Source organism: Oncorhynchus clarkii, chromosome 17 (genome assembly GCF_045791955.1).
Source record: "Oncorhynchus clarkii lewisi isolate Uvic-CL-2024 chromosome 17, UVic_Ocla_1.0, whole genome shotgun sequence".
NCBI lineage: Eukaryota > Metazoa > Chordata > Actinopteri > Salmoniformes > Salmonidae > Oncorhynchus > Oncorhynchus clarkii.
In genome coordinates, this window is record NC_092163.1 from 40,959,676 (window position 1) to 40,973,784 (window position 14,109).

Sequence of the window (14,109 nt, forward strand, 5' to 3'; positions counted from 1 at the left end):
ATATGAATCTAGCCATTGCCTCCACTAACAGTTCCTCCCTGTTGGATGTGGAGGTTTCAGCTCAGCCTTTAGATTAGTGCCATGTACTGTACTGTAGCTATAGGGTGCATACTAGTAGTCTACTGTTGCTCCCCCCCCCCCCTTTCCCCTTTCCTACATTCACACAGATATGAAAGAACTAGACTGGTTAAAAGAGGCATCCATCCACCATATTGCTTTCACACGTCCTGTCTGTCCAGATCATTTCAGGTTGAGCCGAGGAGTTGAGCCGAGGAAGTCCCTTTAGAGTATTGAGATGCATCCCTGGTCCCGTTCTTCACTTCAACGCCACTCCATAGGCTTAATACCTGTTTAAGGTTGCTAGTCGTTATTTGACGTTGGACGTTTGCACCTGACAGAATGTACCATGGGTGAATTGGCTTGTTTAACACAAAGTAAAAATGGTCTTGTCTCTAAAATGAAGTGAAAGGTGTAATTTGTTCCATGATGCACCTGGCTACAGTGACTGACAGTGATGTGTTTCAGTGTTATTGGTTAACAGTAACAGTACCTCTTTGTCTTGGTCTCTCACCTTATGCTGAACAGGCCTGGTTGTGTTGGGTTTTATGTGTGTGGGTTCAAGGGAAGTCGGGTGCCAGTCTGTTTCTGCTCTCTTGGCAATTCCTTATGGAATTGTCATGCAATGTTTAGATTGACAATGGAGTTGGCAAAAGCGCAAACCGATCGGGGACCAGGCTAGGTTCAGAGTACAGTGAAACAGAGAGAACTCACATCATGACTATCTGCTGGAATTATCTCAGCCTTTATTTTATTTTTTATTTTATTTTTTAAATGTAAAAAAAAAACATTTTTGTTTCAGTTTCATGTTAATAATACACCTGCTTTTTGGGAGAATATACACATTCCTGATGAAAAGGAATCAGTACTAAGAAACGGAGCTCTATGTACTAGTTGTTTTTAATCCTTTCAGATAGGATCTTGTACATAGCGACTTTCAACCAAAACAGCTCTCCTGAATATCAGGCCAGATGAATATGGCTAATCTTTTAATACAAAACTACACACACTTTTCCTACAGCGGCTGTCTGCAGCCGTAACGAGCTGTTATGAGAGCCAGGATGTTATCCTTGTAGCAGTCTTCTGAATGCATTGTGATAACGTGTATGTCATTCTTATAGGGGGGGGTCTGTGTCTCTGTCTGCTGTGAGCGAATGTGTGATTTTGGATGAGTGGGTGGTGTGTCGTTCCCAGTGGTTAGTACTTCCTGAAATACTATGGTGCGCCATTCTCAGTTCTGAAATACAGCTGCAGTTGAGAAGCTCAAAACTGTTAAGTTTCTTCGCTCTCTTAATGCATTATCCAGAGTGACTTACAGGAGAACTTGACTGATTTTTCACTTAGTCGGCTCGGGGATTCGAACAAACAACCTTTCAGTTACTGGCCCAGTGCTCTTAACTACTAGGCTACCTGCTGTATTCATACATAAAATACATGAAACCAGGCTGACCAATTGCCTAATGAAAGACCAATAAGGCCACATGAACATATTAAATATATAGTTTCATATTGGCACATATTGAAATATTTCCATGAACCTCTTTGCAGTGAACTACAGTAAACCAATCTCTGCTCCATGATCCCAGCATAAGGAGGAGAGTGATCCACAAAACTCTTGAATCAAACCTCCAACCTGCTGTTGGTGGAGCTCCCAAGGACAAGTGACATGGTTAGCCAGTTGAACTAAAGGCCACAGTGTGAATGTACAACGACAACAAAAAAACAACGTCTGATCTTTGCAATTTCTTCTTTTGAACTATTTTTTGATTTGAGTTGATGTGGTCGACGAGGTGGGACAAAACACAAAGTCCAGGTGTCTCTGTCATCATGAGGACCCACGTGACTTTAATTCATGTATCTTCATTTTCTGTCCTGTCAGTGACCACTCTGTATGTGTCGCTATTGTTATCTTGAGATGAATAATAAAATAAAACTGTCCCACTCTGTAAACCCAATTTATGGATTTTTTGTTTCATTGTATGACTGTAATTTATTATATACAGTACCAGTCAAAAGTTTGGACACACCTACTCATTCAAGGGTTTTTCTTTATTTAAAAAAAACTATTTTCTATATACCTATACCACCCATACCTTGTCACAACACAACTGATTTGGAAAAAAAATCCACAAATTAACTTTTAACATGGCACACCTGTTAATTGAAATACACTCCAGGTGGCTACCTCATGAAGCTGGTTGAGAGAATGGCAAAAGTGTGGAAAGCTGTCATCAAGGCAAAGGGTGGCTACTTTGAAGAAATAAAATCTATTTTGATTTGTTTAACACTTTTTTGGTCACCACATGATTCCATGTGTGTTATTTCATAGTTTTGATGTCCTCACTATTATTCTACAATGCCGAAAATAATCTAAATAAAGAAAAACCCTTGAATGAGTCAGTGTGTCCAAACTTCTGGCCGGTACTGTATGTTTGCTACATAATAAAACTATTGGTCACTATTTTTGGAATGCGGCGCTGTCTACAAATTAATCTGGACTTTCATTGTTGGAATGGTTTTTCCATGGTAAGTACAGTTCAACACAGATGAGAACACTTCTTTATTTGTCCAGATCATTATGTGTTGCACAGACGAGAACAGTTATTTCACTGCATAATAGATGTCATTCCCAAGTAGACCCAACAAGAGGCGGTATAGGATCAGGTTTCAGATGGAAAGGGGTGTCTTTCTGGGGGAGGGAAAGGGGATACCTAGTCAGTCTTCCGCATTTAACCCAACCCCTCTGAACCAGAGCGGCCTGGGAAAAGTAATAACACGGGTGGACCTTTCTCTTCTCATCCTTGAACTTGTTTTTTGTTGTTGTCTCTCTCTCCCTCTCTCTTTCTCTCTCCCTCATATTCACATGCAAAATAGACTCGGTGTAACTCTCGGGAAAGAGTTCAACTCATTAAGTAGTGTTGATGGCTCCAGCCTGTTTGGCAGTGGAAAACGACCAAGAGAATGAAGGGACAACCAGATTACAAATGTCTGACACAGATGGGTGCTGATGAGACGCCTTGCACTTAGCAAAGAAAACAAGTCACTTGTACAGAACGTTCACCATTTATTCTACAACAGTCTTATCTCAAAAGACCTGCTAGTTGGACTGTCTTTCAATAGATGTTGATTTTCCAGGGCCTGCCTGACTATGTAAAGCTGTGAACCAGTAAATAGAGCCAGCGAAAGCACTGTTTCAGCCGGGATAGAAAGGTGATGTGATGTCTTTAGAGCTTATTTATTTTTCCCATGTTCCTTTAAAACCAAAGCCAAACACCCTCACAGAGGAAGTGTCCTGTGGTGGTCTGTCACTGGTACCAGTCCTGATTGAAAAACAACCCCAGTCACACACATAGTCGTCCCCCCCCCGCTGTCCCGACTCCGGTCCAGTTCCACCCCCAGCAGTGACAATCACAGGACAGTGACAGAGCGGACTGAGCCGGTTCTGTGTTCTACTGACAAAAGGAACACATGGAGACTGAGAAGTCCAGAACCTCTGCCCTCTCTGGGAACTGGGCCCAGGGTTCTCTGCAGGGTTCTAGCCTATGGGCCTGCGGAGCGCTGGACCCCCAAAAACCGGTTCTGTTTGCATTCTCCAATGTTCCAGAGCTGGCTGCTAGGCAGTAGCCGTGACAACGTGTAGATTGTGGTGTGATCAGAGCCTGCTGAGCAAGAAGGGAACAAGACAAACAGAGGGCCTTAACACGGTCAGTACACACATGGGGAGGCTGAGAACACACACCCACACACATATTTTTCTCGCTCTTCTCTATTTTCTCCCATCCTTTCTCTCACCGTCAATGAATAAATGGACATAAATTCCCAAAATGCATGCGCATATGTGTACAACTGTGAATGAATGGACATGTGCATCTGTATATAACCATGAATAAGATTTGCTTGTGTGCCCCAACAAAGATCCCTCTTTCATTTCATAGACAGCTTGTGTCACTGAACTTGTCTCAATCACAAGATTTCCCTTCACAGCTGAGAAGGAGCTTTACTGCGATGCAGTGGGTATCTGTGGCCTTTCTCAACACAGGCGGCACATTTTAGACACTGGCTGCCTCTCAATGGTCAAAAACCGTCTCCCTCTCCTAATCTCCTTTCCTTAATCTGCACTGACGAGAACGAGCTGGACAGGTGAATGTACATTCACAGTTGGCACCCCACCATACTGCGTTCACCTGTCCTGTCCCATTAGACCAATCCCTTTTCAGAAGTCTGTACTGAAACCATGCTCTTCGTTCATACCCTTGCTAATGTGAAAGCACTGATTAGATCAAAGCTTTATGGTGGATTCTCTACTCTGACCTATTGGAGAGCTAGGAGAAACCATCTCCATGTTGTTGTCCACTCAAGTGCTTCCCAAGCTGTTTCTCACCCAGACTGGTTCCTAACTGGCTAGAACCTGTTCACTTGGTGTGTCACCAAAACACTCCGACCGCGTTATGTGGGTCACAGTTCCAATACTATGTGTCAACTGTGCCCTCCTCACCCTGGCTTTCATTGCTGCGCTCTGTCACCTTAGCCTACTTCAAGAGTCACTTCAGCCCCACCTCGCTTCATCTCGGATGCAGATCAGGTTTGAAAACCTTGTCTGATGAGAAAAGTAAGCAGTCTGAGAGAGCGATAAGGCCTCTCATTTTAATGAACCTTCCCATTATGCAGCCTCCGACACTCAATGGTGGCTTGGTAGACAGAGGAGAATTTCATGCGCAGCAAAAAACGGAACGTCTGGCCTGAACAAACAAGAGACCAGACCAAAAAAGGCCCCTCATTCGTCGTCATGGGAACCACAGGGCAACTGAAGGGTTTGGGAAAGTGCGGGTTGTTTTGGTCGCCTAGTGCCCCCTTTTTCCCTCATTCTTCCCTCTCTCCCCTCGTCTCCCTCTCTTGGTTCTGTTTGGTGACTGCGAGGGGGACTTCAATGTGACGGTAGCTTGGCAACTCCCCCGGTGGTTGGACATTGATATGCAGTGAGGGGACTGGAACTGGGGAGAGGGCTGAGGAACAATGCTCTCCTTATGAGAGTCCCCACCCCCCCTCTCAGGCCCAGGCAGAACTAAGTGGGAGGACAAATATTTCAGCTCAGGGAGCCGAGACGCAACACATAAGACAGGGTCGACCAGCCGAAGGATCCTCACCGTCACTGTCCTCTGTGCTGTTATTGTGTGTGTGAGAGGGATGATGGATGAGGATATGTGTCTGTGACAGAGAATGTGTGTACTTGTGTGTGTATGCGTCCGTGTGTGTGCATGTGTGTGCGTGCATGTGTGGGTGTGTGTGTGTGTGTGGGCAGACGTGGTGGTCTCTTTAAATTGACAGTGACTTGTTCATGCTCTGATAGATGCTTTCCCTCAGCCATGACTTCCGTGCCAGTAAAAACAAGACCACAGACACTGTCTCACTATTTATTGAGCACTGAATAAAAAAACATACAAAACTAAATACTACCTCAGATAAACTATGTTAGATTCAAATCAGACATAATTGCAGTAAATTCACAATATAAGAGAATATATACTAATTCCAAAGAAAAACAATGGATTTATTGACAACTTGTTACTACATTCATATGATTTGACTGATCTCTTTTTGAGGAGTGAAAGTTCTCCAGATTGTACACATATGTACACTGAAACATGTACACTAAAATATTGTTAATTGGGTCCTGCAATCTGAGCAGGTCGAAATTCCAGTATTGTGTCACATGACAGCAAACCACAATAGATATCAGCATTGTATCAGTCAGATTGTACTCTACACAGATTCACCATTTTGATAGGGATTGGTTAGGTTCTATCTCGACTTACAGTATATCAACATATTGACACAGGAGCCATTGTGTGGACTAGCGGTTACACTAATCGCTTTTAATAATAATAATAATAATAATAATAGGGTTTATCTGTAGAATAGACGTGGTGTAAAATCTGGGCGCTGTATCAACAAAGCCTCTCATGAGTAGGAGTGCTGATAAAGGATCTGTCCATATAATAATATTCAAGTTTGATCCAAAAGGCAAAACTGATCCTAGATCACCATTCCTATACTGAGACGCTTGGTGGATAGGGGCCCTGAGCAATGTTCGTAGCTCTGCAGAAGATGCTCAGCAGCACGTTTTTTTGACGGGCAAAACGATGAGACAACCCTGAGCAACACCAACAAGCATTACTGGGACAATTCTTAACACACCGGACCATTGATTTGCGCCCACTGTCACATTGCTCTGGAGAGATCCTAGACGACTACACTGTACTGGTTGTTAGTTATCGAGCTAACGGCAAGGTCAATGAATATTTACACCATGTGTAAACAGTCTGTCACCAGCAGTAGTGGGTGTTATGACTGATGTTGGACGGGTACCATTCTACCACATTCCTTCCCTTGTAGATCACTGTGAGATGGGGTGCAGCGGGGGTTAGAAGGAGGTTAGAGAGGGAACATGTACCCCACAGACACAGTCAGAGGATCCCTCAAAGGCTCTTTCTGTTGTTAATCTCCACTAATACAAACTCAGGAAGTTTAAAAAAATAATAATACACCAAGAATCCAGACCATTATTCACAGCTAAGATAATTGTTTTCTTTTTTTTGTAAGGATAATGGAATGTCTTTGTTGGTGTTCTTTTTATTATAAGAGAGTATAGAAAACTAGTTTTAAAAAAAGCTGAGAAAAGTTTATGGCAGTTGATTCAGCTCTCTCCTAGCTTTCAGCTCCACCACTACAATTGATATGTTGTCTCGTGTCATAATGGTTAAGTTATCTTCATAACTTATCTCGCGGCTGGGAGGGATTGAAGACAACCAAAGCCCTAGCCAAGAGTTCCTCAAGTAGTCATAACCATAATTCTCTCAAAACCAATGACCTCAAACTCATAAAAAGTGGTCTTTAAGCAGGAAGTCGAAGCATTTATGCATGATGATGTCAACAGTGTCGAGTCTACCTTTCATCTCAATAGTCTTCTTTGTAAAATAGGGGTCAAATAAGTCACTCTCTAAAGACCCAGCATCATAGAGATCCTTTATCTTCATTCAGTTCAATGCCCAGCACAGCCACCGTGGGCCGAGAGAGGTTGGGGTAAGAGAGCTGGAGGTCTAAGGGTAGCTTGGTCACTTTGTGCTCCAATGAAGTGACTCCTGGCTAGTCAGGGAGAGGACCTCAGCAGGGTGTTCCGATGACCATGAGAGAGGAGCTGTCTTTGGCCTTGTCATAGAAGATGGCTGGTGTGGTCCCAGACACAATCGTCAGCTTCTCCTCCTTGGTGGAGGACGGAGAGAGTGATGACGGAGAGGAGAGGGAGGTGGAGGCCGCTGTGGCGGTAGTCGAGGAAGACAATGATGAAGAGGCTCCGTCTGGTAGACACTCCTCACAGCAGCAACAACAACAGTCCATGAAGGCCTGGCCCAGTGAACGACACAGACACAGGAACAACACTGGTGTCACCGAGCAACGGACAAACAACAGGAACTGGCCAATCAGAGCCAGCAGGGCCTCTGTTGTCGTGGAGACGGGGTTGGCGATGTAGGCCAGGGCGATGTTACAGACATTCTCGGGGAGGTTACACGCGGCGTAAACGATGGCCAAAGCCACGACCGTAGAACTCAACCTACGCTCTCTCTTCAGCTGCTGCTGCTTCTTAGGAGCGGAGGAGGATGACGATGAAGAAGAGGTGGAGGAGGAGGAAGGGCGTACCCTTTTTCCTCCTACTACTGTGGTTGTTCCCTGTTTCCTCCGTGCCTCTTCAGCGACAACGTGTCTCGTCACCAGCTGACAGGCGAGGGTGAAGAGGAGCGGCAGGCAGAAGTAGCAGCCGAAGCACCACCACATGCGGGCCTCGTGGTAGGTCAGCACCAGCGAGTAGACCGACTCGGGCAGGCTGAGGGAGGGCCTCCGGATACACAGATCCACCACAAAGCCCCCTGGCTGGACGGAGACCTCCTGGGTGAGCTGCCACAGCAGCAGCTCCGGAGCAGCCAGGACCATGGAGCCGATCCAGACCACAGACAGCTTGGCCAGGATGGACTGGCAGGGCTCCACCCGCGGGGCCTGGGGCTGCGGGCTGGTCGCTGCGTGGAACCGGTCGATGGTCAATGCACACAGGCTGAATGTGGCTACTCCCAGGGATGTCACCTGGAAGGAGAGGGGTAGGAGAAGGACAGAGGGAGAAACAAGGAAGAAGAGGGGGGAGAGGTGTGGAGAGGGAGGCGAAACAGGCAGAGAAAGTGAAGATGGGAGAGAGGGGTGAGGGCAAAGAAGGAGAGGAGAGAAGAGGACAGTGGAAAGGAGAGGGAGAGTGAATGGGATAGATGGAGTGACACTGGTTTCAATACAAGATGTTCATTTGGCAGGTCTTGATGCTGATTCTGAGGCTTCTCCAACCCGCTAAAGAAAACACTGGGGGAAGCACTAATGCCCCGAATAGATGCCCCAGGAATATGCAAATTTCGTACGCTTGGTTAAAAGGAGCATATAGACTAACATTAGAGCGTCCTGTCTGACCCAGATCCCCTCCTCGATAGAGCTCCTAACAACCTCAATTAGTTAAGCACACCCCACCAGACTATTAGCGTGGGGCACTTGTTAGCATAACAATGGGCTAACTACCACAACACAGAGGGGTCTGGCAGACTGGTCTGAAGACAGCTATATACACGGGCAGTGGTGCACATAGTGTAATTACAACTATAAAACACACATTATAGTGATTAAGTAGTTTGTGTTTGAAATATATAAATACACAGACAAGTAGAACAGCCAGAGTTGGACTAGCACCATCAACCCTGCAAATTGACTATTTCAGCCCTGATGGCATTAACACAGGGAGTATTCATACTCCAAAATATGTGAATAGTAGCCGATCACCCATATATAAATAAAAAGATAAGACCTTTTACAATAAGAGTTCTTTGTATCTCTTCATGGACTCTTTATTTATATCTTTGCTGCCTATCACATGTGTACCTCAGTATAATCATTTGTATTTATACAAAAGTATGAACACTTGTGTGTATGACTGGCCTAGCCCTACTGTTCAATAATGGGACAACGAGGAGAGCTAGATCCTATGCAGAAATAGCGGGCACCTGCGCATGACGCAACAGTTGCTTCTCTTTGCGCTTGTGAACGCACACGGTTGAAAGGTCCTCACGTACGTGGACGTTCAATGTGAACATTTTTACCTCCATGTAAGGCACAATCCGACATGACAGGTCGCCTAGCAACCGTCTCTTGGTGAGCTCGTTGAAGACGACCACCGGCATGCAGAAAAAGAGCACGAGGAAGTCCCAGAACGCAAGGCTGGCCAGGATGCAGTTCCACGCGCTCTTCAGGTAATAGTTGTGCCAAACGATACACATGAGCGCGAGGTTACTGACGATGCCCATAGCGAATAGGATGAGCGCCAGCAGCATCACTGCGTAAGCCCGGTAGGAGCTGTCAGTTACCGGGTAGAGTGGGTTGTGTAGCAGCACCGAACCCTTGGAATCTCTGTCTGGGGTGCTATTGGCCAGGTGTGCATTCTTGGGCGTGGTAAAGTAGCCGTCCGGGTCATACGGTCTGGGGTGTCGGTAGCTGTGGGGAGACTGCTGGTCCCGGTTTCTCGAGCTCCCATCCTTGGCGCCCCGGGGGATTCTCTTTGGGTTTGCGTCTGGTTCCTGCAACAGAGATTCGATATGTCCTCCTCCAATCTGATTCAGATTCATCCCAGTGTCTGACTCTCCGTTCCCCGTGGTTAATACAAGTGCTGACCCGTCCCTGTCCTTGCTCCTCAGCGCCGTGTAACCAGAGCCGACATGTCGGGGCTCCGCAGCCCTCAGGAAAAGTACGAACAAAGCAAAAAGCGGAGTCATTTTACCTTGATAGAACGTTCAGAGCAAAGTACGTAAATATTCTGAAAATGTTGAGCTTGTTTATAATGGATCACTCCATAAAAGCCTAAATGTATTCACAAATAGTTTCAGAAGCGTATCCAAAAATCCGTCCACCGGCTGGTCCTGATGTAGAAGTTTTGAGCGTCTGTCTGGCTCCAACAAGCATGGCCGTTATTCACTCATGCCCTGCACATTCAAGAGACCACATCCGCCCTCTGGTGGCCGAGATGGGCGAGACAGACCTCAAGCCAAAGCCAAGTTCAATCAAAGCAAGGCAATTCATCTTGGCCATATTTCCCACAAAAGTGACAGAAAGCAGGCCTAAACAAAAAACACAATGTCCAGTGGACAGGAGATGGTAGGAAAAATATATTGTTCAAAATAGCCGTTTTAATTGAATATACTTTTTCTTATGTCTTTCTATAGAATGTATTTATTATAGTCCTACAGATGATTTATTTACGTTAGAGAGATCTTCACACTCCAACAGCGATCTAATTTTCCATGACGACTGGATTATTTCATGATGGGGTTCCATGTAATGCAAACAGCAATCCTGATCGGCATTTTATGGATGTAGGCCAAAGCCACAGACGCCCTGGTAAGAGACAGAGAATAACCTAAATTCCATTGAAGAGTTGGATAGATAGAAGTAGAAAGAGAAAGATGGAGAGGTAGACGGAGAGGTAGATAGGGGAGGTAGATAGGGGAGATAGATAGGGGAGACTGGGGCACAAGGTTACACTTTCAGTCCTTTTCTTATTCATGAAAAGGAGATTTGAGTTAGATTAATAATATTTATTATAACAACATACAGTGCCTTCAGAAAGTATTCACACCCTTGACTTTTTTTGGAAAAGCTGCAGTGTCTTGAGTCAATAAGTATTCAAGCCTTTTGTTATGGCACGCCTAAATAAGTTCAGGAGTGAAAATGTGCTTAAAAAGTCACATCATACTTGCGGGGTGGCAGTTAGCCTAGCGGTTCAGAGCTTGGGGTCACTAACTATAAGGTCGCTGTTTTGAATCGCCGGGCTGACTAGGTGAAAAGTCTGCCAATGTGCCCTTGAGCAACAAGGCACTTAACCTTAGTTGCTCTGGATACGAGTGTCTGCTAAGTGACAAAAATATATATATATAAGTTACATGGACTCACTCTCTGTGCAATAATAGTGTTTAACATGAACCCCCCCCCCACACAATTATATGTAATCGAGCAGTGAACTTCAAGCACAGATTCATCCACAAACACCAGGGAGATTTTCCAATGGTTCGCAAAGAAGGGCACATGTTGGTGGATGGGTAAAAAAAAAGTGAGACATTGAATATCCCTTTGAGTATGTTGCAGTTATTAATTACACTTTGGATGGTGTATCAATACATCCAGTCACTACAACGATACAGACACCCTTCTTAACTCATTTGCCAGAGAGGAAGGAAACCGCTCAAAATCCCACCATGAGGCCAATGGTGATTTTAAAACAGTTATAGAGTTTAATGGCTGTGATAGGAGATAACAGAGGATGGATCAACAACATTGTAGTTACTTCTAACATAAATTACAGTGAAAAGAAGGAAGCCTGTGCAGAAGAAAAATATTCCCAAACATGCATCCTGTTTCCAATAAGGCAAAAAGTAATAATGCAAAAAATGTGGCTAAGAAATTAACTTTTTGTCCTGAATACAAAGCGTTATGTTTGGGGCAAATCCAACACAACAAGCATGGTGGTGGCAGCATCATGTTATGGGTATGCTTGTCATCAGCAAGGACTACGGAGTTATTTGAGGGATATAAAGAAATTGAATAGAGCTAAGCACAGGCAACATCCTGGAGGGAAACTTATTTCAGTCTGCTTTCCAACAGACACTGGTAGACAAATTCATCTTTCAGCAGGACAATAACCTAAAACACAAGGCCAAATATACACCAGTTGCTTACCAAGACAACATTGGCTCGACTTGAAAATGGCTGTCTAGCAATGATCAACAACCAACTCGATAGACCTTGAATCATTTTTTCAAGAATAATTGGCAAATATTGTACAATCAAGGTGTGAAAAGCTCTTAAGACTTGTACACACTGCAGGCCTTAATGCTCAAATCAGTTTTGTTTTTCAAATCAGTTTTGAACTACTGACTGTACAAACAGAAAGTTACCAGTGACCAAATCAAGTGTGTCTGTTCAGACAGTCATTTGCTGACATGGCTAAACTCATTGTCATAGTAAAAACATGTGTGCGCAGTGGTGTAGGCTGATTGGTTGTGTTGCTCGTGCTTCCAATTGCTCAGAAGTTGTAGCGAGCTAAGGTGACAGCAATGCCTGCCATGGATGTTTCCCAGTTGCTTTTTAATGTAGAAAATTATAATGTAAAAACACTTTTAAAGCCGCAAAGGATAAGATGATCCAACTTTCAAAACAAATAATGTTTGGCTAACCACAGCATTCAACTAGCCATTTAGCGTTCTAGCACGTTGACTCATTTCTTTGTAAACAATCAACAAGCTATTAAGCTACCACATGTTCTTGTCATACTGTGAACACGGTAGCCAGTGAGCAACAAGATATGACAAATAACCGTCTAAAAAAACACTTCTTGAGGACAAATAAATCAGATTTGACCGTTCAGACGTAGGTCACGTGGCCGGGAATCAGAATTGTATCAGACTTGGAATGTGGCTTAAAATATCAGATTTCATGTGCTTTTTGGCTGTTCATCAAAGTAGACTTTAATAACATATGCCATTTAGCAGACGCCTTTATCCAAAGCGAACTGTGTACATGGTCAGTCCTTGCATCTATAGCGCTGTCTATGAAATTGAGAGTGGTTACATTTCTCAATCCTTCAGATTTTTTTACCAAAAGAGGAGCAGGGAGGCACTTTGTTATTGTTTCTACTGCTGATTGCCACTTTAAGAAGTTAAAATGGAGATTAAACACACACCAAAATATGTTACAGATACTATAAAAATGTCCCATCACAGTATCCAGCACAGCAAACAATCAAATGTATTTTACAAAAGCCCTTTTTTAAATACAAATAATATCCACAGTGGTTACAGCGGGTGCAACAGTTCAACACCTCAGGAGCAAATGTCAGTTGGCTTTTCATAGCTGAGCATTCATAGGTTGAGAGAGAGAGAGAGTCGAAACAGCAGGACGTGGACAAGGTTGAAACGGGTATAAAAATACAATTGGTGGAAAAACAATTCCACTCCGATTCCCTTTATGGATGGGTGTATCTTTCAATTCGCTGTTGAATGGCCTGCTCCTTCTCCATTTTCGGGAATACCAGCCCGCTCCCCCAAAGTCATCTTTTATGGTCTTCACTGATCTCACTCTCTGTCAGCTCCATCTGTGGCGTATAGGGGCAGGCCTTGGATGTATACTGATGGATGTGAGCACAATCTAGCTGGGCACTGAGCTCTTTAGTGATGGTCTCGGTGGACCTCTTCTTCACTGCAGCACATGAACACTCTGGCACCCAGGGGTCAGTTTAGCATGCTGTACAAACCGTTCTTTCCTGTTGGTAGAAAAAATGAAAGCAACTATTAGGCTATAGTTATATTCAAGATTCACTGCATATACTTGAAATTAACAATAGCCTTAGAAATAACATGGATTACACATATTTCCTCTGCCTCCTGCACAGTCTCCTCCAGGATGAAAACATTTTCAGGGATGAAGATGTCATCCTGAAAACAAAGAAACATTTTGTTAAGACAACTAAACCCAAATATATCAGTTGGCATTAACAAGCTACCTACCTGTCTTGTAGGCTTTGTCAACACACACACACACACACACACACACACTTCTTTTTCAGCAAACATTAGCTATGTCAACTTCAGTTTAGCTAAATGAGGTGGAGCTAAAACAACATTACAAAAACAAATCTGTCAACAAAATGTATTACAGTATAGTAAACTCACGTAAACTTGTACATCGCCTTGGTCCATACAATTGCCCTTATTTTAGCGCCCCAAAAACGTAATACTTCCAGATCAACTGTAATGTCAATACCATTGTAAAGCACAATTTCTCCCCTTTCCAACAAAATAAATGACATGACCTAAACGCTGCCCGTTTCTGTCGGGTCTTTTTTAAAATGGCGGGTGTGGTAGTGAAACTAATGTGTGATAGTGAGAAGGAGAGATGTCGTGTGGGAAAATAGCTTTTTTTCAC

At 44.0% G+C, this 14,109-nt stretch overlaps 1 protein-coding gene across 1 annotated transcript; it reads right to left on the reverse strand.

The window, feature by feature from the left end:
- Positions 1-5,462: 5,462 nt before the first annotated feature.
- On the reverse strand, positions 5,463-9,992 carry LOC139369743 (G-protein coupled receptor 37-like 1). The gene is made up of 2 exons (XM_071109004.1): positions 9,240-9,992; positions 5,463-8,190 (listed from the first exon to the last, which is right to left on the reverse strand). The coding sequence occupies exons 1-2, from the start codon at positions 9,906-9,908 to the stop codon at positions 7,219-7,221; spliced, it is 1,641 nt and encodes a 546-aa protein (XP_070965105.1). The 5' UTR covers positions 9,909-9,992; the 3' UTR covers positions 5,463-7,218.
- Positions 9,993-14,109: the final 4,117 nt, after the last annotated feature.

Excerpts from the sequence above, each read along its gene's own strand:
- LOC139369743 (XM_071109004.1), bottom strand. The coding sequence starts at position 9,908 with ATGACTCCGCTTTTTGCTTTGTTCGTACTTTTCCTGAGGGCTGCGGAG. Across the intron at positions 8,191-9,239 it reads GGATTGTGCCTTACATGGAG|GTGACATCCCTGGGAGTAGC; the intron begins GTAAAAATGTTC and ends CTCTCCTTCCAG.